The sequence below is a fragment of the Protopterus annectens genome, chromosome 10.part0, assembly GCF_019279795.1.
Source record: "Protopterus annectens isolate FY-2018-M chromosome 10.part0, PAN1.0, whole genome shotgun sequence".
NCBI lineage: Eukaryota > Metazoa > Chordata > Ceratodontiformes > Protopteridae > Protopterus > Protopterus annectens.
The window spans coordinates 1,019,595,859-1,019,621,997 of NC_056744.1; the positions used below are offsets into that span (position 1 = coordinate 1,019,595,859).

Consider the following 26,139-nt stretch of genomic DNA (forward strand, 5'->3'; position numbering starts at 1 on the left):
AGGCATAAAGAAGTCCCTGGGGCCAATCCTGGGTCAGAGCGTCTCTGGGGGATGGCCTGATAGAGGAAGAGGCAGAAGAAGTCTGGACATTTGCTGTTTTGGGGAGTAGCAAAAGATCGCAACATGGACGACCCCATTCCAGAAAAATCTCTTCCGCTATAGATTGCTTGAGAGACCACTCGTGAGGCATGAGAATAGCTCTGCTCAATCTGTCCGCTACAAAGTTGGTTTTCCCAGGGATATGCGTTGCTACCAGAAACCGATGAGAGGAGATCGCCCATTGCCATAGTCTGAGCGCTTCTCGACACAAGGGGTAGGACTTGGTTCCGCCCTGTTTGTTGATATACCAAACTACAGACATGTTGTCTGTGTGGACTGCAATTGTCCCTACGGGAAGAAAGTCGTTGAGGGCTTGCAACGTTAAAAGCACTGCTCTCATCTCCAGGACATTTATGTGCAGATGGTACTCGAATGGCTGCCACGTCCCATGAACCATCCTGCCCTGATAATGACCCCCCCACCCGATCAGGGAGGCATCCGTGGTGACAGTGGCTATCGGGGATGGGGGTACAAAGTACCTGCCTTGGTGAACCTGAGGAGATGTGATCCACCAAGCAAGATGCTCTTTGCAAGTCTGTGTCACCAGAATCTGGTGACGCATTGGAAGTTGTTGGTATGACCATTGTGTAAACAGCATCCACTGAAGAAGGCGCATGTAGAATCGAGCCAGGGGAAGAAGAGTAATGGCCGCAGCCATGAGACCTAATACCTTTAGGACCATTCTGGCCTGTACTTTCTTGTTGGCCAGAATGATCCTGACATGACTCTGAATGTCTGAAACTCTTTGATCTGTAAGGGTAGCTGACATCCGAACAGTGTTTAAGTTTGCGCCTATGAAGGTAATAGACTGGCAGGGCGATAAGGATGACTTTTGAAGTTGATCGAGATGCCCAAATGAGAACAAAGATTTATTGTGTAATCCCTGGCTTGTATAAGCTGATGCCTGGTGGTGGCTGACAGGAGCCAGTCATCGAGATACGGAAACACCTGGAATCCTTGACGTCTCAGGTGAGCCGTGACCACTGCCATGCATTTGGTGAACACTCTGGGGGCTGTAGTGAGACCAAAGGGCAGGGCTCTGAACTGGAAATGACTGGACCCCAGCCGAAGCGGAGAAATCTCCTGGGCGTCTGTGAATTTTGATGTGATAGTACGCATCCTGAAGATCTATTGAGCACATCCAGTTGTCCTTCTGTAAGAAGGGCAGAATTGACTGAAGAGTGACCATTCGAATCTTGTCTTCCTCACAGACTTGTTGAGTCTGCTGAGATCCAATATTGGTCTCCAGTCTCCCGTCTTTTGGGGACCAAAAGAACCTTGAGTAGATTCCGGCTCTGAATGGTCTGTTGTAACTGGCTGAATGGCTCTTTTGCAGTAGTTTTGAGACTTCTAACTCTGCAATTTCCCTTAGACCGGGTGGTACATCTGGAAGGGAATTTGAGGGAAAGGACTTTCCTCGAAAGGAATTATGTAACCCTTGGATATGATCGACTGTACCCAACTGTCTTGAGTGAGGGAATGCCAGGCTTCTGGGTACAGTGATAATCTTCCCGACTGCCTCCAAGGAGGGACAGCCGGGCAACATCTCAGGGATGCTGAAAGGGCTTGTCAGAGAGAGGCTCTCTGTTTCCCTGGTTTTTTGGACCCCCCTCTGCCTCTAGAGCGCCGTCTGGTGTTGTTACCCCCTCTGCCTCTAGGGGTAAACTGACCACGTGAATCCGGCGTGACTCCTTGGGATTTACGGAACCACATTTTTCCACCTTTCTGTCCTTTGGGATAAGGTCTAGAAGGGGTGGAAAAACGGACTCCCACAGCAGAAAGAGTCTTGCCGTCCTGTTCGCACCTGGTCAAAGTTTCCTTCACCTGAGGGCCAAACAAAGCTGACCCATCAAAGGGAGAATTTGTGAAGGACGCCTTGAAGGGATCTGCAAAATCACATAGCCGCATCCAGGCTTGGTGTCTAAGAGCCACACCTGTACCTGCGGCTCTACTCGCTCCATCAGCAGCATATGATATTAGCCGCATGGAGGAGTTTGCAATGGAATTAAGGGTTCCTAGCTGCGAAGCAATCTTTTCTTGAGCTCCTGCAGCTGTAGGATCCTGTACTACTTCACCCAGCTCCTTAAGGATATCCCTCTGGAGTCTGGTGAAGTGACATAGGTAATTCAGCGAACGCATGGCAAAGGTCGCTGAGGAAAACATCCGCTTACCGTACCTATCCATGGTCCTAGAGTCCTTATTAGGAGGATGGGCCAGTGCGGAAGGATCTGCAAGTTCCTTCTTGGTGGCCGCAGCCACCACCATGGCATCAGCGGGGACACCCTTAGTGAGGAATTGCTTGTCACCCGGGGCAGTGATAAATTTTGAAGGCCTCCTAGGGACTGGCTCTACAGAGTCAGGAGCTGCCCACGCCTTTCGGGCAATAACCTGCATAAGGGGGGTCGAAAGGCGGAGACACCCAGGAGGTGGAGGGCCGAGATCCAAACGCCTCTAGGTATACTGACTCATCCTCAGAGGGATTGTTGGTGGGCCAGTTTCCCCTCTGTTTAAGGAGTTCTAGGATGTCTGAGAAGGAGACATCCTCAGAGGGGGATCTAGGGGATCCCTCTGACTCATCAAAGTCAGTATCTGAAGTGACAGACTTTCACGAATGTACATTTTTCCTCTTACAAGTCCTCTTCCTAGGAGGATCTCCCGAAACATCAGGAGAATCCTCGGAAGAGGGGAAATTCCCAATGGGGAAACCTGAGGCGGAGGATCTCTGGGTCCTTTAGCAAGAGAAGTGGCAGAGATGTCAACAGGCACTATAGAGGGAGGAGCTACGGGAACAGACTGCTGACTGATACCAGTGGCCAGCACACTCTTCATCACCTCGAATGCTCCCCTCCCAGGCAGATCCAAGAGAACCCGTTCGAAGAACTAGGAACTCCAGGGACCACCGAAGGGAAGTCTCCGAGGCAGATGTCGGAGCCGAGCTCACCAAGGCCGAGGCTCCAAGGGGAAGAGCGGGTTCGGACAAGGGTCCGATGCCACTCACCCCCTCGGAGGAGACCATGGAAGCCCGACCACCGAATCCCTCTAAGGAAGGTCTCGAAGAGGAGATAAGAGTAGAGGCTGAAGGAACAGAAGGGGGTATCTGTCCTCCAGCCGTAGCAGTAACCATTCCCGAAGACTCCAACTCCAAGCTCTGGGGTAGAGTTGAAGGAGGAACTGTAACGGGGTGTGGACCAACAGTCGTCTGTTGAGACGGACTATGTAACATTTGGGCCAGTACCTGTGACTTAAGTAATCTGCTGACCACTCTCTCTAGGTCATGGTCTGAAAGTCTGGATGACCTTGAAGATCGGCTCCGATGGCTCCGTTCCGAAAGGAGAGGTGAAGCCGGAGCCGAGAGTATCGGCTCCAAGGAAGGAGACCTCGACCTCTTCCTGGAATGAGCCATTGGAACCGATACTATAGATCCTGTCGGAGCCGAAGACTTATCGGAGCCGACAGGAAGCCTCGATGCATCGGCTCCAGCCGGAGCCGATACAGCCACAAAAGTAACGGTGTCGGAGCCGATCGGGCCGACAACGATGCCTGTGCCACAGGGTGGTCGCAACCGATCGGAGCCGACACGAAGTGGTCGATGCAGAAACCGCACCGATAGCCCCCGGTTGCGAAGGCTTAGTTAAGCCAGAATCGGCTCCAGCCGGAGCCGATCTCGACTCAGAACGAGTCGGAGCCGAGGCCGCAGGCTTAGACACAGAAGCCTGGGCCTTGGAAGATTTGGCTGATTTAGATGGAGCCGACTTAGCCGGAGAGCCCTCCGGCTTAAGAAGGCCCCTAAGTATCAGCTTGTTTCGTCTTTCCTGCAGGACTCTCTGGCTGAAGGAATGACAAATAGCACAGGAGTCCTGCAGGTGAAGAGGCCCCAGGCAATACAGGCAAGAAGTGTGACCATCTGTCAGAGACATCTTCTGACAGCACGAGTCACACTTCTTAAAGCCTGAGACCCTCTCCTTTGACATGGTGTTTCACAACACACACACACACACACCAGTCAAAGAATTAAATTAAATAAAATACCAAAAAGGTATTACTAGAAAAACACACACACACCCTAACAGGGGGGGGGATGGGATGGGTAAAGTTTGACTAACAAAAATTAGTAGAGACAGGGATTTTCTGTCAGAAAATCTATATAATTAACTTAAAAGTAAAAATTAAGTGGTTTTTAGCAAAAAGGGGCTAAAATATTAAAGTAGTGAATCACTTACCAGGAGCTGGTAAAAGGAGGACCTCATAAGCGAAGCGGCAAACGAGATCTGGGTACTTACCACCTTGCATCATGGGATATGGGGCTGCCTCGAGCTGGTAAAAGTGACTCTCGAGCTTAGCAAGTGCCGAGTCGGAGCCGAGGGATCGGCTCCGAACCCATCAAGCAAGAATGAAGGCGAGATTGACAACTTAACATCTTCATTTGTCTGCAACCTGTGGGATACAGATCCGATCTCGGATCCGAGCCGGCAACTTTACAAAGCTTAGATCCGAGCTCCTAGCTCCTCCCCTTACTCATAATCCCCTGCCAACCCTGACTGACCTCAGATCAAGTTTGCCCGCAAGCACTATAGTGGATAACTAACTACATTGTCAGAATGGTACATCACTATATGACATGAAACACATCTGAAGGTCAGGGGGACGGAGGGGGGGAACGGTTGCAGACAAATGAAGTTTACTTACTCAGATGGAACGTTATGGTGAGTACATAACTTCTTAATCTGAAGTAGTTAACTTCATTTGGTCTGCAACCTGTGGGACAGAGTCCCCAGCTACCTAAACCTTGGGCGGCCTTCATGGAAGGGTATTCCGGAGCACTGCGGAGCCAAAAGAAGTTCTCCCTCTGGAGGTAATGTCCAATTTATAATGATTGATGAAGGTATGAGATGAGGCCCAAGTGGCTGCTGAACAGATATCATCCAAGGAAACCCTGGATTTAAAGGCGGCAGATGTAGCCATAGCCCTAGTTGAATGGACACGAACTCCTTGAGGTGCGGGCCTGCCGGAATTTTGATACACTGTAATGATACACTGTGAAATCCATCTCAATAAGGAAACTTTCGAGACCGGTTTACCTAGATTAAATTTGGCAAAGGAGACGAACAACTGGTCGGACTGTCTATGACCAGATGTCCTATGAATGTAAAATCTAAGTTGTCTGTGCACGTCCAAAGAATGTAGTCTGTACTCCCCTTTGTTCTGGTAGTTAGGAAAGAAGACCGGCAAATTGATAGATTAGTTAATATTAGATTCAGAAACTACCTTCGGGAGGAAGGAGGGATTGGTCCTGAGGTAAACCCTATCCTTGTGAAAGGCTAAGTATGGGGGTTTCACAGAAAGAGCTTGCAATTCAGATACTCTCCTGGCTGAAGTAATAGCCACAAGACAAATATTTGAGGTCTACTGAAGATGCTGGTTCGAAGGGAGGGTCTGTCAGAGCTTGTAATACCAAGGTCAAATCCCATGGAGGTACCGCTTCCTTTATTGGAGGTCTAAGAAGAAAGGTGCCCTTTAGGAACGTTTTGCACAATTTTGTAGTAATCAAAGGGCCCATTTCGGTACCTACGTGGTAATGAGAGATAGCTGCTAACTGAACCTTAACCGTAGAACAGCTAGCTCCATCATTAAAGAGACCTGAAAGAAAGTCCAGCACCGTAGGCAAGGGGGCTGTAAAGGGGTAGAGAAATGCTTCCATTTACTACCATAGACCTGCCTAGTAGAGGGCTTGTGCGCTGCTACTAGAATAGTTTTAACTGGAGAAGAGATACCGGGAGTCCTAGCTACAAGTGGAACTGGAGCAGCCAAGCCGTAAGCTTGAGGCTGGCCAGGTCGGGAAGTGGGAGCCCCTGGGGGTGGGAGATTAGATCCGGAAGGGGATCTAGAATCCAGGGCAGATTCACTCAATGAGACCAGAGGTAAGGGAACCAAGCTTGGCAAGGCCAGAATGGGGCAATGAGGATCATCCTGCTCCCCAACCGACTGGCTTTCTGAAGAAGTTTCAGCATGAGGCATAGAGAAGACCGGGTGGCCAAGCATGCACCAAGGCATCCCTTGGGGCTTCCCCGGCAGGGGGAATGAGAGCAAAGTAATTGTCGCATTTCGTGTTTGAGGGAGATGCAAAAAGATCGCAACAGGGCTGCCCCCAAATGGCAAAAATTCGACTCGCTACTCGAGGATTGAGGGACCACTCGTAAGGTGAAAGGATGGTACGACTCAGTCTGTCTGCCAGGATGTTGGTCCATCCCAGAATGTGCATTGCAATGAGAAAGCGGTTGGTGGAGAATGCCCATTCCCACACTCTCATGGCTTCTCGACAGAGTGGGTAAGACCTGGTTCCCCCTTGTTTGTTGATATACCATACCACAGACATATTGTCTGTCTGGATTGCAATTGTTCCTACAGGCAGAAGGCTCTGAAGTGCTTGCAACGACAACAGCACTGCCCTCATCTCTAGAACATTTATGTGCAATAAGGTCTCCAAGTCATTCCACGTGCCTTGGACCGTCCTGCTCGAATAATGCCCCCCCCACCCAAGATGAGAGGCATCCATGGTCACTGTGGTGAGAGGGGGAGGCTGTGGCAAAGGGGCGTCCCGCCTGGAGGTCTGGCGATTGAAGCCACCAAACGAGAGCCCTCTTGCAGGCCCTGCTGAGAGAAATGGTGTGACTCAAGGGGTATTGATGAAGGGACCATTGTACTTGGAGAGTCCACTGTAGAATCCTCATGTTCAGACGCACCATGGGAAGAAGGTTTATAGCAGCTGCCATGGACCCCGGGGCCCTCAGAACCAATCCCGCCGGAGGTTTTGAAGATTGAAGGATGGCCCGCACATGTGCCCTCAAAGTATGCAACTGGTCGGGAGTTAAGAAGACTAGTTGCCTGTTGGTGTCCAGTCTGGCCCCGATAAAATCTATCACCTGAGTCGGGGTGAGAGAGGACTTGTCTGAGGTTATAGTGATCCCTAGTTGCAGAGCAAGGTTGAGAAAGTAGTCCCTGGCTAAGCATAGTAGATGCCTTGTCGGGGCGGTGAGGAGCCGGTCGTCCAGGTACGGGAAGACCTGCATTCCCTGGAGTCTCAGATGGGCTGCTATCACTGCTAATACCTTGGTGAACACCCTGGGGGCTGAGGTGAGACCAAAGGGGAGGACCCTGAATTGATAATGACTGGCTCCCAGCTGGAAGCGGAGAAACCTCCTGGACCGTTCGTCCATCAATATGTGGTAGTACGCGTCCTTGAGGTCTACGGAGCACATCCAGTCATTCTCCCACAAGAGGGGGAGAATAGATTGAAGAGTGACCATCCGGAACTTTTCTTTGGTTACTGACAGATTTAGTAGGGAAAGATCGAGGATGGGCCTTAGGTCCCCCATCTTTTTTGGCACCAAAAATAACCTGGAGTAGTAACCCGATCCGGACTGGCCTGGGGGGACGTGCTGGATGGCTCCTTTTTCTAAAACCAGCCAAATTTTCACAGCTGCTGCCTCCCTCTGATTGGGTGGAACATTGGGGAGGTGTCCGGGGGTGTCAGGAATGTAGAAAGAGGGAATTCTGTATCCTCTGGATATGATACGAAGCACCCAGCGGTCTGTTGTAATGGACTCCCAAGCTGCCAGATGCTTCAAGAAATGCCCCCCGACTGCCTCAAGAGGGGAGCAGTCGGGCAACCCCTCAGGGTTGCTACGTGGGCCGATCAGAGAAGGCTTCTCTGGACCCAAAGTTCCTCGGGCCCCCTCTGCCTCTAGGGCGGCATCACCCCTGTCCTCCTCTGCCGCGGAAGGAATGGGAATCCGGAGCGGACTGGGATTGTTGCGACTTTCGGAACCACATCTTCTTCTGTCCCTTTTGGTTCTTGGAGAAGGACCTCTGGGGAGCAGAGAAGCAGACTCCGATGGCAGACAACATCTTCCCGTCCTTTTCGCTCTGGACCAAAGTCTCATGAACTGTCTTGCCAAATAGGGCAGAACCATCGAAGGGGGCATTTGCAAAGGATGCCTTGAAGGGTTCCGCAAAATCACAATGTCGGAGCCAGGCCTGGAGCCTCATAACTAGGCCTGCTCCGCTGGCTCTAGCGGCTCCCTCTGTAGCATGGGATAAAAGCCGCATAGAGGTGTTGGATACAGACCTAAGAGTGGCCATGCGAGTGGAGTACAACTGTTTGTCCTCCCCCGACATGGACTCCAGGGGCGATGCAGCGTACTCTTTGATAAGGTCTCACTGCAGTCGAATCACATGTGCCATGTAGTTCAGGGACCTTACAGTAAAGGTCGCTGAACTAAAGACCTGCTTCCCGAGATGGTCCATCGAGTGAGACTCCTTGCTCGGGGGATGGACCGAGGGACTCTCTTGGGCTAACTCCCTCTTGGTGGCTGCCGCCACCAACATGGCATCTACGGGGGGTCCCTTGCTCCAATGGGATTTCTCTGCCAGTGGGCTCAGGATCTTGTCAGGATGTTTGGAGACTGGCTCCACAGTGTCCGGCTCCTTCCACGCCCTAGTGGTGATAAGGTCCACTAAGGGGTCGGCCGGAGGGGACACCTAAGAGGTAGATGGGCCTGCTTCGAATGCCTCCAGGAACACGGATTCGTCCGAGGAAGCCTTGGGGGCAGACCACCCCCTCTTATCCTAAGCATTTCCATGATGTCTCCGAAGGAGACATCCTCGGGGGGGTGACTATGGGGAGCCTTCCCCCTCATCCAAATCCGTGTCTTCTGTCAAGGACTCGGGGGAGTCCACGTGCCTCCTCTTACACTTCTGCTTGTGAGGAACATCCTCGGGGGGACTGTCCGAGGACGACTCACCAGCAATGTCTTGTTCCAGGGGAACGACCTGAGACATCAAAGCAGGCTGTCCCTGTGGCCGGGCGACGGAAGCCTTACCCAAATGAGAGGGAGTGCGGGATGGAACCGTAGCAGGGAGCAGGGGCCTGGATGCACTCAACAGAGCCCTCACCACCACATCGAAGGCCGAGGGAGAGCCACTCTCTCTGGGATCCAAGAGCCGACCCTCACTCGGATCCAATGGGTGGATCGGAGCCGGCGCCGAGACCATCGGATCCGAAGGGCCAGTGTGCTCCGACCTGGACGGAGCCGAAGGCACACTAAACCCCTCAGATCCGAAGCTCAGAGCACGGCTCCGAGAGCTCGGATCTGACAAGGATGGATCCAGAAAACTCGAAGGAAGAGTCGGAGCCGAAGTACCGGATACTGTCGGTGCCGACCCACCCCCGGCTCCAATGCTGCCCAGCTCCGAGGGCTCCAAACCTAGGAAGCGGGTCAGAGAATGACCTATCGGGGCAAAGAAGGGTGTTGAGCTCCCCCCTGAAGGGGGGGGAGGCAGGAGCACTCCCATCTGCATTTGGGCCTGGATGAACCTTCGCATCACCCGGTCCAAATCAGCTTCAGAAAGGCTATGCGTTGATCTCGACGAGGCCACCGAGGCTGGCTGGGAGTGCCGCCTCGATGACCTCAACGGAGATCGGGTCTCCTCCTCCTTGGGTCCCGGTGAGAAGCATGGAGATCGGAGCCGAGAAGGAGGAGACCTGGAAGCAGTGGAGGGAGAAGCCCGCTTAGCAGGGGGGGCCAAGCGGAGGCCTCGGCCCGCCGTTTGTGGTGCTTCTCCCTCCGTTTTTCTTTCCTGGCCTCCCTCTCCTCCGGCGCCGAAGCAGGAGATTGAGTCCCGGCCGGGGGGAGAGAGGCAGGAGTGGCCGCCACTGAAGCCTGGGAGGAGGCCACAGAAGCACCGGAGGCTGAAGCCGAATCCAGGGGCAAAATCCCGCCAGGATCAGCTTAGACCTCCGGTCCTTCAGTGCCCTGGGGTTGAGCGCCACACAGATAGCATATCCAGAGGAAAGGTGTTCAACCCCAAGGCACCGAACGCACCGAGTGTGGCCATCCGCCGGGGAGAGCTTATGGCCACACTCGGTGCACTTAGAGAATATTGGCTTTGGGGCCTCAGACATACTAAAGTAAAAACTCACTCGGTAGGCCCCAACACACTAAACACACACACACACACACACACACACACACACACACACACACACACACACACACACACACACACACACACACACACACTAACTACGACCAGCGAGGGGAGGAAGAAACTAGAGTAATTTTAACCAAAATTTAACTGAACTATCAAAAGGGAACCTAACACACACAAACACTCACTCAAATTTAACAAGTGATTTTAAAAGAGAGACTTATCTGCAAAAAAAAAACAGGAGCTCGTAATCTAGCTGCTGTTCAGAAGCGCGGCAAACTAGATCTGAGGTCAGTCAGGGCTGGCAGGGGATTATGGGTAAGGGGAGGAGCTAGGAGCTCGGATCTAAGCTTTGTAAAGTTGCCGGCTCGGATCCGAGATCGGATCCGTATCCCACAGGCTGCAGACCAAATGAAGTTAACTACTTCAGATCAATTATTTGTGAAATGCCTGCATCCCCTTCTACGTCAATGAGAAAAGGTTCTCCCTTGTATGTACTGGACATGCTTCCTGCCCTTGAGGATGTGCCAGACTCCTGACTCTTAGTGAGTTTCCAAGAAGCAACACTAGAGGGGTCAAAAGCAGCCAACAAATGGTCCACAGTGGAAACATTCACTGAAAGCTGGGAAAGAGAGGATGAGGAAGACAGCTATGACAAACTTTCTCCAATTTCCTTTTCTTGACAGCCGGGGGAGGGGGGGCATCCAAGTTACCAGCACCAGACTCCATAGTGGGATGTGAAAGGGTTTTAAGCTGTTGTTTCTGAGCAAATAGCTTGAGGGAACTAAGCCAGCTCTCTAAGAATCTTAGATTTAAAAGATAAAATCATGGAACATGACTACACCCTGGCAGATAATTCAGACATGTTCCTCACTTAAACAGAAAACACAGGTTGTGCAATAGTCTCTATGAGGTATTTGATGCCCATACAAGTACTTCCCCTTTCTCTCAGACATAATCCAAAAGCAACAACACTTTTCACAGAAAAAAGGAAAGAAAGTCTCCACCAGATTATTTATTTTCACAGTTTCATAACACTATTCAACCGCCAAACCACTGAAAATGTAGCGAAGAGTGAGTCTTACTGCTAGTTTCAATGGCAAAAAAGTTCAGAATTTTCGGACTCACACTTCTGCTGCTTTTATACTGGCATAGTCTCATGTTCCCTCAGATGCATGGGTGTGTGAAACATGCTCTGAAGCTTTGGATGTTATATGGTCATGTGATCCTTGGCAGAAAATGTCTCATATATAGTTTAGGCTACTGCTGCAGTGAATAGTTAAAGTACCTTTCTCTGTTAAACATCACAATTAATGTGGTGCTAGTTTTAGTTTTGCATAAAAAAGTGATCACATGTATTATTATGCATGCAAACCCTCTCTTGTTTATAAATAAAAGTTGGTTTCACCATATTAATTGAAAATTTTAAATTAAAAAAAAAAACTTCTGAACACAGAAGCCAAAATTTACGGCATTAATATTAACGTGCAGGCAAGAGGAGTTTATATCACTCTGGGGTCCCAATCTGATTATGTTGTTTTAGCATAAGTTAATATCTATGAAACAATTATATAATCATAATCTTCTTGAATTAACAATGGATAATGGGTAAAAGGCATAATCATCATATTCATTACGGGGGGAGAATGCTTAAAGTTGATTTTCTTTTTTTTTTTAAGAAATCAGAATGCTATACACGTGCAGTACACAGCCACATGAATTCCAGGTTCCCACAATAGAGAATCTGCTGCTTTATAAAAATGAAATGTACAGTAAATAAAACCTACTTATTATAACTAATTTTCAATTGCTAGTGCTGTAGCCCAGCAACTCAGTACCAACCATCCCCTTCGTGGCAAACATATGTATAAAAAATATCTGTATTGAGATGACATAATATGAAAAGCAAAAAGAGTATGTATTTATACCTATAATTAACTAGCATTTTAAGTGTTACCAGAATATTTACAGGAAGGTGTCAAAAACACTATGTAAAATGTGGTCATTGAGACACAATAAGGTGTTGCCTATACAGGGGAATTACAACTGTAATACTAGGAGAGTGATTTATGTGGCTTTTTGCCAAACATGTTCCGCCTTTTACATAGGGAAAACTGAAAACCAGTTGAGCAGAGGATTTACCATCATATTTATGCAATAAAAAAAAGGATAGATTTAATTCCTTATATAGACATAGTACTAATTGTAATAACTTTAAGAAATTCCTCTTTTGTGTACTGGAAAAGGTATTGAGGCAAGAACAAGGGGGGAATTGGACTAGTTTTTTGGAATACAGGGAAACACATTGGCAGATTTTATTAAATGCTACATGTTTTCCCGATGTTCATAGGTTCATAGGTTCATAATATCTGCAATCTCCCATCCATTGGTCAAGATTCCTCTTGAACAAGACCAGGGTTTAAGTCTCCTGCCCTTGTGGTTCTGAGGGATCTAGATTTTTGAGGTGAAGCATATTCATCAAATCTGGGTTTGACAGCGGTATGAGACTGAATAGAGCTGGAGTTCTTTCAGTCGGGCAGCATAAGACATATTTTGAGACCCTTTATCCTTTTGGTGAGGAACTTTTGGGGCCTTTCAAGCTGCAGCAGGTGTCTGGTCAGATATTTCCAGCCGGGGCACATTGTCTCAAATCATGGGTCTAATAAGTGGAGTACAGGGGGGCGATGACCTCCCCTTGATCTAGATGTGAATCCCTTCATGATCAGGTGGGTGATATAAGATCTCTGATGACTTTCTGTGCTCAGTGGATTGCCACCTATCCATGGCTCTGGCACCAGTTATCCATTTCTGTGAGGCCCTTCTGGCAGTCATCTGCAAACTTTGTCAATGTTAATGACAGGGTGTCCATTAGTAGTTTACTGGCACTGAAAGCAAACAGAGTTTAGAGACAATTTTTTTCAACTAATGGGAAGAGTGCAGGATATGTAGTTGTTAAGCAATAATTAGAAGATAAACAAATAAAATAAAATAAAAAATAGTAATAAAACATATTCTAAAGTTAGGTATGAGAGTATCTTGTATCTAAGAGTATTGTAAACTCTATTTTTTAGGTATTAGAAGTATAAAACATTACCAAGTTTTTTTAAATGTGTTTTTTGAAAAATGTGTTTTATTAATGAAAATGGCATTTTACAAGTATGAATTCTCATTAGTTTAAGTCAATTGTTGGCTGTATAAAAGAAGGAAGTATGTAAGGTGGTTTTGTCTGATGAAGTTCCGTTTTGTGTAATAAAGGGAACAAAAGTGCTTATTATCTTACAGTGGTATTTAGGTCCTGTTTTGCGAGGAAGAAAGGTGAAGTGTAAAACAAAAATTCTAGATGCAACTGATCCACTCTATTTGCATCCAGAGTACAACATACGTTAATTTTCTAGGTGAGTGCTGCAATGTATTATATTTCATATTTAACTGAGAAATACATTTTCAAACAGTCATATATAAGTAGTGTTGACCAAAACAAGACTAAAAATGGCCACTAGGAAATGACAAACTGCAAAGTTCCAAAACATTCTGTTTAAAACAAATATGCTTATTATTTTAGTTTAGGATCATACCTTTCAAAGGTACAGATTTTTGCAGAATGTCCAGATTTTTGCATCATACTTTAGATCTGTTCCTCATAAAAATTTAGCTTTTTTTTGACAAATCACTGGGATGATTTAAGGGTCAAAGTCACTAAATAATGACATGCATTTGAGTTTCAAACTTCATATCCTTCAGAAAATGCATGTTAACACAAATTCTGTAAATCTAGCAACTTTCTAACAGCAATATTTAAAATATGTTCCTATTTTTGAGCCTTTATTCCCCCATTATGTCAGGCTTTGTCCAGATTTCTTGTGCTAAGAGGTTGAGGGATCTGTGTTGCCCATTTTCTTTCTTTTAAACTGTTGGGTTCAGATCCGATCCTTGGATTTGACTCGGCTGCTTCTTAAAGCTTGTGTAAACACTGAAACTCTTGAGCCCCCCCTTTACCCATAATGCCCTAGTCACCTAACATAACTCAGATCTTGTTTGCTGCCCCTTATACCCGCTGAGCAGAAGAAATGATAAAATAATAAAATCTGGAACTCAAACCAAGGAACAGTAGTTCCTCCAGTATCTTTCCATCCTTCCAATAGTCAAACAAGGAGTGGGTTGGTGGGAGGGAAGCTGAGGAAGAATGAAAATGGACAACACAGAGGGAAAATTATGGTGAGTATATACATTTTATATCCGTTGTTGTCATTTTCATTCATGCCTCAACTGTTGGGACAGAGTCACCAGCTACCTAAATCCTTGGAGGGCTCTAACAAAGGATATTCCTGGTGGTTTTGGTAAAGACATACCCAAATTTTGTAAACAAAGGTAATACAATCAGCTAACCATTTGGCTAAAATCACATTAGTAACTGGTTTGCCTAATTTTGATTCTGAAAAAGAAAAAAATAATAGTTCTGATTTCCACAAATTTTTGGTTCTGTGTAGATAAAACTGTAATTGCCTGTGAACATCCAAAATGTGTAACATATACTCTCCTTTATTTGAGAAATCTGAAAAGAAGACTGGAAGGTTGATAATTTGATTAATATGGATCCTGACACTACCTTATGAAAAAAGAAAGGATTCGTCCATAAGGATACCCTATCCTTATGAAAAATCAAATAAGGAAGTTTAGATGACAGGGCCTGTAATTCTGATACTCTTCTGGCAGAGGTAATAGCCACTAAAAAGATAGTTTTCCATGTCAAGAATTTTAGTTCACACTTAGCTGATGGTTCAAACAGAGGTGCATTAAAGTTTGCAAAACAATGTTCAAGTACCAAAGTTGAGTGGCATCTTTTAATGGAGGGCTAAGTAGGAAGGTTCCTCTTAGAAAGGCTTTTAAAAATTTGGAGGAAGCTAAAGATGAGTTATTTACTTTTAGATGAAAATTGGAAATGGCAGCTGATTGTGCTTTTACAGCAGAGGAGCTAGCACCTTTACTGAAAACTGTAGCTAAAAATTCCAGAACCTCGGGAACTGGTGCTGAAAAGGGGTCTAAATTCTTTAGCTGCACCCAAATGGCAAATCTTTTCCATTTACTTTTTGTAAAGTTTCTTGGTAGAAGCTTTGTGGGATGATAAAAGAATGTGACAGACAGGGGAGGACAGCCTGGACTGTCTAGCAATCAGTGGAACTGGAGAAATCATGTGGTCAATTTTAAGTTGGAATGTCTGGATAAATCATGTCTGTTGGGTTGGACAGTAGGTCTGGAGTTGGAGCCAGGATCCAGGAAGGACAAAGGAGATGAGGCCAAAGAAAGGGAAAACAAATCTGATGAGGCCACTGGGGCAATGAGGAAAACTGTGCTTTTCAACTGAGATGCTTTCTGAAGAAATTTGAGAATTAGAGGAAAATGGGGGGGGGGTAGGCATAAAAGAGACCAGGGGGCTAATCTTGAAGTAGAGAGTTTCTCTTAGTGAATTCCCTATGGGGAGATCAGGGCAAAGAACCTGCTGCACTTGTTTTTGAAGGGGAGATGCAAAGAGGTCGCAGCATGGTTGCCCACATCGATGAAAAATCCTTTCTGCAACCTTCATATTGAGGAACCATTCAAAAGGCATTAGAATAGACCTGCTTAATGTGCCTGCAAATGCACTAGATTTCCCTAGAATGTGCATTGCTTTCAGAAAGTGATTGGATGAGATCACCCATTGCCACACTCTCATAGCTTCTCAACAATGGGGATAAGATTTGGTTCTCCTGTGTTTGCTGATGTACCAAACCACTGACATATTGTCTGTCTGAATCACAATAGTCCTGGCGGGAAGAGTGTCTTGAAAGGCCTGCAGTGCTAGGAGGACAGCTCTCATTTCCATGACATTGATATGCATGTTGGCCTCTTCTGGGGCCATGTGTCTTTGACTGTCTTTCCCAAGAAGTGCCCCCCCATCTGATCTGGGAGGCATCCGTGATCGCAATGGCCTTTGGTTGGGGAAGAACAAAAGGATGACCTTCTTGTACTTGAGAGGAGTGTATCCACCATAGAAGATAATTTATCTGACTGGATAATGGTCAATGTAGAATGGACCACTGAGTTGGAAGTGTCCACTGAAGAATTCTCATATGGTACCTTGCAAATGGTACCAGAATGATTGCCTCTGACATGGAACCCAAAGCTTGGAGGGTCAGTTGAGCTGAAAGAGAAGATCTTTGAATGAACTTTTTGACCTGGAACTGCATAGATTGAACTCTGGACAGAGGGAAAGAAGCTGTTTGATTGACTGTATTGAGTGAGGTACTGATGAATTCCAACATCTTTGTTGGTTCGAGGTGAATTTTGTTGTGATTGATTGAAATCCCCAAGTAAAAGCATAATATACCTCTCAACCTCTTAGTGCAAGAAATGTGGACAAAGCATGACAAAATGTGTGTGGGGGGGGTCAAAGCCCCAAAAATAGTGACATATTTTAAATACTGATCTTATAAACTTATAAAGTTGCTAGAGTAACAGGGTTTGTTCTAACATACATTTTCTAAAAGATTTAGAGTCTGAAACTCAAATGTATGTTATTATTTAACGACTTCACTTCTCAGAACATCCCAGTGACTTGCCAGAAAATCACAAATTTTATGAGGAACAGACGAAAATTATCAGCCAAAAATCTGGACAGTCTGAGAAAATCTGGACAGTTGAGAGTTAAGGAGCATAACTGAGGTATGTAGTCTTGAGCTAGAATCCAATGATGCTTGGCAGGAGCAGTTCTGAGCCAATCATCCAGATATGGAAACACCCGGAATCCTTGCAGTCTCAAGTCAGCTGCCACTACTGACATACACTTGGCAAAGACTCTAGCGGCTATGGTGAGACCAAAGGGTAGAGGGGAACATCCTAACTGATAAAGACTGGAACCCAGCCAGCAGTGTAGCTATCTCCTGGAGCATCTGTTCATTTTGGTATGACAGTACACATCCTGAAGATGTATCGAGCACACCCAATCGTTCTTGTGCAGAAAAGGCAGAATGGACTGAACTGTGACCATCCAGAACTTTGTGTACTGAACCGATTGATTTAGATTGCTAAGGTCCAAAACTGGTCTCCAGTCCCCTATTTTTTTGCACAAAAAAGAATCTTGAGTAGGTTCTGCACTCTTTCTGGTCTGGGGAGACCCTTGGATGACCCTTTTTTCTAATAGCATGTTTATTTCTATTGCTGCTGCATCCCTCTGACTGGGTGGAACATTGGGAATTTTGCTTATTACTAGCGGGGGTGGAAGGGAAAAGGGTATTATATACCTTCTGGATATTATCCTCCACATCCATGAATCTTTTGTAATCTCTTGCCAGGCTATCTCATGCAGGGATAAATGACCCCTGCAGAAATGGGCAGTTGGGCCTCCTTTCAAGAGCACTGATAGGACCTATCAGAGAAGTTATCTCTGGATCCTTGATTATGTGGACTGCCTCTGCCATGGGGATGGTGTTATCCATTAGAGTTCCTCCCTTTGCTCTTGGGGGAACTGTCTCCACATGGATCTTGGAAGGGACCCTGGGATTTTTTGAATCACATTTTTTGTCCTCCTCAATGGTTCTGATTGAGGGGTCAAAAAATGTATGCCCACAGCAGATAGGGTTTTTCCTTCCTGCTCACACCTAGAGAGTGTGTCTTTTACTTTGGGCCCAACTAATGAACTTGTGTCAAAAGCAGCATTGATGAAGGAAGATTTGAAGGGTTCCGCAAAATCACACAAGCGCATCCAGTCATGCCTTTTGATAGAAATGCCTGAACCCACTGCCGGTGTGCTACTTTCAGCTGTATGGGAGATAAGCCTCATGGACGAGTTTGAAATGAACTGAAGGGTATGCAAATGCAAGGCAATAGTGCTGTGCTCTCTACCTCAGAGGATATGGTCCTAGTGAAGGATTTGGCAAGTTCCTTAATCAAATCCCTTTGAAGTTTTGGGAAGTACCAAATAATTCAGCAACCAAAGGGCAAAGGTCGCCAAAGCATAGACAAGCTTCCCAAATCTTGCAGGAGCCCTAGACCCTGTTAGTGAAGTGGACAGAGGAACTCTGCTCCTCTAGTTCCTTCTTCATGGTTGCTGCTACGACCATGGCATCAACTGGTACTCCCTTGCTCCAATATGTTCTGTCTTTTAGTGGTGCTAGGATCCTATCTGTTCTCTTAGCATAGACTCAGTGGTATCAGGCTCCTTCCACTCTAGTTGAGAGACCAAATGATGAGATCATTGGCAGGTGTAGACAAAAATCCTCAAGGAATACTGACTCCTCTTCAGAAGGGTTGTAGGATTGTCGGGGCACCAACCCCCCCCCCTTTGCTGTAGGAGTTCTAGGATGTCTCCAAATGAGATTTTGTCAGGTGGTGATCCTGGAAACCCTTCCCCTTCATCAAAGTCAGTATCTTCTGTGGCAGACTCTTGTGAAGAGTCTAAGTGTCTTCTTTTACACTTTCTCTTCCTGGGAGCTTCTTCAGTGGGATACTCTAGAGAAGTGTCAGAAGAGATTAGTAGACCCTGCTAGGTGTTCTGGAGACTAGTTTGGGTTGGCTGTCCCTGTGGCATAGTTGGTTGAGGTTCTAGACACACAGTTGAATAGAGTTGGGTAGTTGGAGCCAAAGAAGGAAGAGAAGTCTGAACTCTTTGAACAGAGAAATCTCCTTCCACTACCTCAAACTCTGAATGCCTCCGAGAGAAGGAGACTGATGGCTGTAATAAGAAATGCTTATGAACTGTAGGCTTCCCTCCTCCTTGAAGGCACACTACTCAAGGAGGGAGTTGGAGCTGAGCTATCTAGTGCCGAAGCTCCGAGGGGCAGAGATGGTTGCAGCAGCTTATGAGTCGACTTCAGCACCCTGGATCTGGCACTGACACTATGGTGCCAGGAGTCATCCATCTCTGAAGTGCTTGGTGCTGGGCCACTCAGAGATACCACTGCAGTTGAAGACACCAGCATCTTCAGATCCGAGGTGGATGACTTCAGGATCTTTGGATCTCATGTCTCTGAAACTGAAGGTCAGATTGGAGAAGGAATCAACAACAGTGCAGCAGTACTGACATGGGACTCCAAACCTGATGGGGTCAGAGCCAGAAAAACTCTCATTTGAACCTATTTTTGAGAGGAATTTTGTCATCATCCTGACCACATTGTCTTTGGTCAGACTCTTGGAAGATCATATAGATGATGCTATAGAAGATTTTCTGGAATGATCTCTCTGTGACCATTCTAAAAAAGAGGAAGGGAGCTGAGAAGAGACAGGATCCGAAACCAGTTGTGGTGATCAGATCTGAGGTGATTTTTCTAGTCAAGATTTCGGATCCAAAGAGATTGGTTCTGATATTTTAGCCACTTTACTGCAAACTTCATGTTGTGTGTGTGTGTGTGTGTGTGTGTGTGTGTGTGTGTGTGTGTGTGTGTGTGTGTGTGTGTGTGTGCAGGTGCAAGAGATGTGGTCTTGGTCCAGTTTCGGTCACACCAAAAGGTGGCAACCCTACCTGTATGCTAAGCTGATATCACTAGTGGAAATTAACAGAGATTCTGAATCCCTGGGATAGTTTTTCACTGTTTTGAGTCAATAAAGGACAAAATAAGCACATTTTACAGATTAATGTGCTATTATCTTTGCCTGAAAATTTCACAAAATATATCAAACCATTTGTAATATGTACCCATTATGTATATGGAGCAAATATAGGTTTAAATGGTCAGCATTATACAAACTTTTGAAAAATATGGCCAGTAACTAAGAAATTAAAGTATGTTATAATTATTATTACAACATCTAGCCATGGACAGAAAACCCAAAAGGCTGAAGTACTGCAGTTTATACTGCAATGGCTTATACTCCTGCATTAAAATTTTGGTTCAGATATAATTTATTCAACAATATCATGACAGTTTCCATAGCTAAGAACAATACCTCTGTCATTTCCTTCATAAAGGTTGAAGAATTTGTTTCTATGTCATCATCAACACCTATCCGAGTAAATATTTGTTCTGCAACTCGAAAAGACGCATATTCAGCTGGAATAAAAGAACCTATAAAATGAAAATAAAATGCATTTTAACCCTGTTGATTTAAAAATGTATGTTTGTTACCTTTCCTATAAATAATAATGAAATGCAACATTTTCTGTTTCAGTACTTAGGGAAAAAATAAATACATGTGCAAACCATGGGTCTATATTATATTGTCAAAACGGCATTACAGCGAATGCCGTTTTGAAGACACATAAAGAACGAAATGCAAAAACAGTGAAACACCATGTCACCGATTTTTTTCCTAGGGAAAAAAACGGTAGACCAACAACACAAAACACACAAGTTAAAACATTTCAAAGTGGGGGGCTGTGCCCCCCCAACTAAATATACCAACGCCAAGATCGCACTACAGTGGGGTAAAGGGCAATGTCACGGCTCAGGCCAAGCAATTTTTTTCCCTAGGAAAAAATAATCGCTGACCTGAGCTTTCGCTGTTTTTGCATTTTGCTCTTTATGTGTTGTCAAAACAGCATTCCCTGTAATGCTGTTTCGACAATATAGTATAGACCCAGCCACAATGATGTGGACTGTACATTATGTATTATTGCAACAAAGAAATATCTATGCTGACAATGGCTTAGAAAGCACAGCTCTATGAAATACTTGGAATATTGATGAGAGACAGACCTGTACTGTGTAACAAAAGGACTTCTGTTTATCATAAACAGTGTTCTCCCTATCAGTTCTTTAAGCAAATGTCTTACTCAAGTGAAGTATTTCTTATGCAACACAAATCTTTCTCTGGCATTAGCGTCCTAAAACTAGCATTATTATCCTAAGGAATCTTGAGTTCTTCAATGAAGGAACAAATCTATGCAATAACTTGACACATGTAACACTTTATGTGCATAATAACTACATACAATTTACATCAAGTAAGTAATAAGAACAGCTTTCAAGTCCAATGGTGGGAAATAGCCTTAATGCATCAAAAGTCTCTTGAAGAGTGTTATGGTCAGTGTGTAATAACAATGTAATATCTTCCTTTAGGAAAAACTGAAAATGGGATAAAATTAAATACTAAAAATTACATTAAGTAGATAACCCTTCCCCTTAGCATACTATATTGCTGATACACCCTCTCTCCATCCCTACTTTTTATCCTTCTCTCTACCCCTGACTGTTGCAAGATCATAGTCACCTTTTTTCCCTTTTTGTGACACAACATGGCATGGCATGACTTGACATAACTTGGCTTAAGTCTCCCTTTTTCGGGTAAGAAAGTTCTGAAATTTGGCAACCATATGTCCTACTTATATCTGTTTGCTCACATGCTTTAGCATTCATAAGGAGTGTTAAGAATGCACCCAAAAGCTTTAGTATACTGGCTGGATGTCCAATATCCTTGGTAGGATAAGTCCCATAGAGCTTTATGCTACTTTAACAGTGATCTAATGATGATCATCTTAGCACAACTAATCAGCAAGAGAATATCATTGAGATCTAAGAAAGTCTTCTTTCACTTATGTTCAGCATTGATTAGGCAAATAGTTGAGTATAACACCCCCTATGGGATGTATCTCATTTTATATATTAAACAACTAGAACGGGCACTGAGGTTCCTAACCAAGAAGATCACTGGCCTAAAGACCCTGTGCTACCAGGATAGGCTGGAAGTACTCTCCCTTTATTTAATATTTTTAAGACTTTTGATGGGAGACTTATTCTTAGCCTACAGTGTCATTGGAGACCCGATTGTCCTTGCCCTCCTATATCTCTGCAAGTCTATTACTTCCACTAACACCAGAAACAAGGACCTAACTCTTCATCAGCAAATAAACAAAACATGGTGGAGAAACAGATTTATCACACAGCATCTCACTCATCCCTAGAACAGACTTCCCCTGAAGGTGAAATAGTGAGATTCATTAGCATCATTCATATAGAACTTGGATAAATTAAAGTTATGACTCACCACAACAAGGCACCCGAGTTGTCCATTTTTATTCTTCCTCAATGTATGGGTTACAGATCTGATCCTTGGATCCGAGTCGGCTGTATTCTACAGACTTCGGATCCAACTCTCGAGCTCCTCCCTCTACCCATAATGCCATAGTCTATCCCCAATACCTCAGATCAAGTTTGTTGTGATAAAGATTTCAGTGTATAATAGAAGAGAACAGAAAATTAGAGCAGGGCTCAAACCCAGAACTACAGGTTCCAAAAAATCCATCAGGTCACTCCAGAAGATGAGAGGAAGGGAGACGGAGGGAGGAAAATTGAGAAAGAATGAAAATGGACAACACAGATGCCTAGTTATGATAAGTACATAACTTTAATATCTGATGTTGTCCTTTTTATTCTTCCTCACTGTATGGGACAGAGTCACCAGCTAAGTAAATCTTGGGTGGCTCTCATAGAAGGATATTCTGGAAAACTGCTGAACCAAAGGCAGCTCTGTTTCTGGAAATTAAGTCCAATTTGAAATGAGTAATAAAGGTATGAGCATTAGACCATGTGGCTGCTACACAAATATCATTAATGAAAGTTCTAGAACAGAAGGCAGATGAGGTGGCCATCGATCTAGTTGAGTGGGCCTTAGGTGGTTCTAGTAGTGAAAGGCTTTGCTGAGAATAAATCCAGGGAATGTAATTAGTTATCCATTTGAGGAATGTAATTTTAGAAATTGTGGAACCCAGCTAACTGGGTGAAAAGGAGACAAACAGCTGGTCTGTTCTTCTGAATTCTTTTGTTCTGTTTAAGCAAAAATGTAATTGTGCACATCCAAAAGCTGTAGCATGTATTCTCCTTCGTGCGAAAACTTTTGCAAGAAGACTGACAAATTAATGGTTTGATTTATATTTGATTCACAAGCCACTTTTGGTAGGAAAGAAGGACTGGTTCATAAGGTAACCCTGTCTTTATGAACAACAATGTATGAGGATTTTGATGAAAGAACCTGGAGTTTGGAAATTGTTTTAGCTGAAGTAATAGAAGCTAAAAGACTGTTTTCCAAGACAGGAATTTTAAGTCAGTTGTTGCTGAAGGTTCAAAAGGTTATGTTAAGCCTTGCACTACTACTATCTAGTCCCAGGGAGATGACAGATCTTTCACTGGGGGGTCTGAGCAGGAAGATACCCTTCAGAAAAGCCTTACATAATTTGGAAGCAGCCACGCAAGAAGCATTATCTCCTGAGTGAAAGTTTGATATGATTGCCAACTGTACTTTGTCTGTGGAAAAACTAGCACCTTCTTTAAAAAGAGAAGCTAAAAACTTCAATACAGAAGAAATAGGGGCAGTAAAGGGATCAACATCATTTTCAAAGGCCCAAACTGAAAGTCTTTTCCATTTGCTCTTTTAAATCCTCTTAGTGGAATCTTTCTATGATGAAAAATAATGTTACGAACTGGGAAAGACAGCCTAAGCTGTCTATCTATCAATGGAATTGGAGAAACCATACAGATAATTTGAGGGCTGCAATATTGAGATATTTTATCCACAGGAGGTTTGGACCTGTGTCCAGTATCCAAGGAGGATAAAGAAGATGAAACCAAAGGAAGGGGAACCAGACTTGGCAAGGCCAGAAGGGGCTTGAGGATAGCCAAGCCTTCTGTAAAACATTTTGAATTAAGGGTATTGGGGGATAAGTGTAAAGGAGCCCGAAGGGCCAAATGTTGACTAGAGGATCTCTCAGTGACTCCCCCAGAGGAGGATCAGCGTAAAGTACCTGCTGCATTTGTTGTTCTGCAAAGAGGCAAAGAGGCTGCAGCAAGGTTGGTCCCAATGACAGAAAATTTCCTCAGCCTCTGACTGATTGAGATGACTTGTGAGGCATCAGAATGGACCAGCTGAGTTTGTCTGCTAGTACTTTAGATTTCCCTAAGATGTGCACTGCCACTAGAAAGCAGTTGGAGATCACCCATTTCCACACACTCATAGCTTCTTGATAGAGGGAGGTAAGATTGCGTTCTGCCTTGTTTGTTGATATACCAGACCACAGACATGTTGTCAGTTTGAATTGCAATGGTCCCCAGAGGGAGAACATCTTGAAAAGCTTGCAATGCCAGAAATATTGCTCTCAGCTCTAGGACATTGATATGCAAATTGGTCTCTTGGGGGACCACATGCCTTGGATCATCCTTCCCAAAAAATGCCTCCCCAATGCAGTTGGAAGGCATCCATGGATACTGTGGCTACACAGGGACACATAACAAAGGGGTGACTTATGAGAGTCTCGTTCAAATGGATCCCAGTTGAAGATGGTCTCTGCATACCTGAGTGAGTCTTACTGGATAAGAAAGAGGCTGTCGAAGAACAGACCACTGAACAGCTAAAGTCCATTGCAGAATATGCATACAGTAATGTGCTAACGGGACTAATACTATATATGCTGCCATGGCCCCACAGAGAGTTTTTTGTCTGATGCAAGCTTGTTGTAATGGCAGAGTCAGTTCTGAGGATGGAACCAAGACCCATCCATCATAAATGAATGAAGATCAACAACACAGATGGAACGTTATGGTAAGAACATAACTTATTTTTATCAGATGCTGTTGTTACTGCTTCAAGGAATACCACAAGATTCAAAAGGCAAAATTTCACCTTAACAGGATTTATATAATTCAATATCTAAAAGAAGTAGGACGCCATTTAATCATTATGATATTTTCCATGATTGTAGTAGACTATTTGTCAGGTTGATGGGTCCAAATTTGTGTGGGCCTGATGTGATTATTCCCTTCCCATTTTGTGAACTGGTAACACTACAGCCTGTTGCCACAGTTCAGGGTTGTGCTCTCATGCTAACATTTTATTTAACATAACTGATGGGTTATCTATGTTTTCTTTGATTCTGCATAGGAAACCGCCAAATATGTTTGTCTGGTCCCATGAAATTTGAGTTTTTAATTTATTTGTGACACATGTTCTACAGCTTAATATTTACCCTCTATACAGAAAAGTGGTAAACATTTGAGAATGGGTAGTAAATCACAAAATTAAACTTCAGGCAGCTTCATAGGTTCATAGGTTCATAGGTTGGTACTAGACTATCAGCCCTAGGGCCTATACAAGCCTAGCCATAACAATTCCCTGGCTATTTCTTCCCACATTATTTACTTTCCTGGACCCCTGTCTAGCAGGGCGACTGACGTGATCCCTGGGGTGAATTTCCTTTCTCCCATCCAATCGTCAAGGTTCCTCTTGAAGAGGTCCAAAGAGGCACTCTGCTTGACATGTATGGGCAATCTATTCCAGAGTCTGGGGAGTCTCTGGGTCAGGAACCTATCCCTCCAGCATGTTTTGTTTATTGTGATGACAAGGTTTAGATCCCTGGAGCGTGTAGCTCTGAGGGATTGGGATTTCTTTAAGTGTAGCATGTCCAACAGCTCTGGGTTTGACATGGCCTTGTATGTTAAGCAGAGATCGCATCTGCTTTAGGCCTGTGATTCTTTTAGTGAGGTATTTCTGAGGCCTTTCCAGTTGTTGCAGATGTCTTGAGAGGTACATACCAAATGGGGCATTGTATTCTATAATGGGTCTAATGAGGGATGAGTACAGTGGGACAATGACCTCCTTTTTTCTGGATGAAAAGCCCTTCATGATGAGGTGTGCCACATAGAAGGATTTTCTGACTGTTGTGGCGATGTGGTTATCGAAGGTGAGACCACTGTCCACCTGTATACCTAAGTCTCTTATCACACTTTCTGTGTTTAGTGTACTGCCACCTATATGGTAATTCATGGATACATGTTTTTTCTCAAAGGGGATAACAATACATTTCTTGGCATTGAGCTTGAGCCCATGGCTCTGGCACCAAGCATCTGTTTCTGTAAGGCCCTTTTGTACAGTATCCACATCATTTGGGGATTCAGTAATGGCTCCCAGTTTGCAGTCATCTGCAAACTTTGTTAGCCAGAGTCCCTTAGTGTTGACCTGTACCTCAGAGAAGTAGATGCCAAACAAGAGCGGCCCCAGGACTGAACCCTGAGGTACTCCACTTGTCACTTGTCTGGAGCTGGATTTGGAGTTGGCTACTTTTACAGTGTGGGTTCTATCAGTAAGCCATTTAGC

The 26,139-nt window shown here is 44.9% G+C and overlaps 1 protein-coding gene across 1 annotated transcript in view; it reads right to left on the reverse strand.

Annotated features, from left to right (window-relative positions):
- Nucleotides 1-26,139, reverse strand: part of MSH4 (mutS homolog 4) — a 1,456,061-nt gene that overhangs the window by 444,535 nt on the left and 985,387 nt on the right. Inside the window, exon 8 of the mRNA XM_044086833.1 lies at nt 20,005-20,123. Coding sequence (XP_043942768.1) covers nt 20,005-20,123 — 119 coding nt within the window. The remainder of the gene's footprint in view (nt 1-20,004; nt 20,124-26,139) is intronic.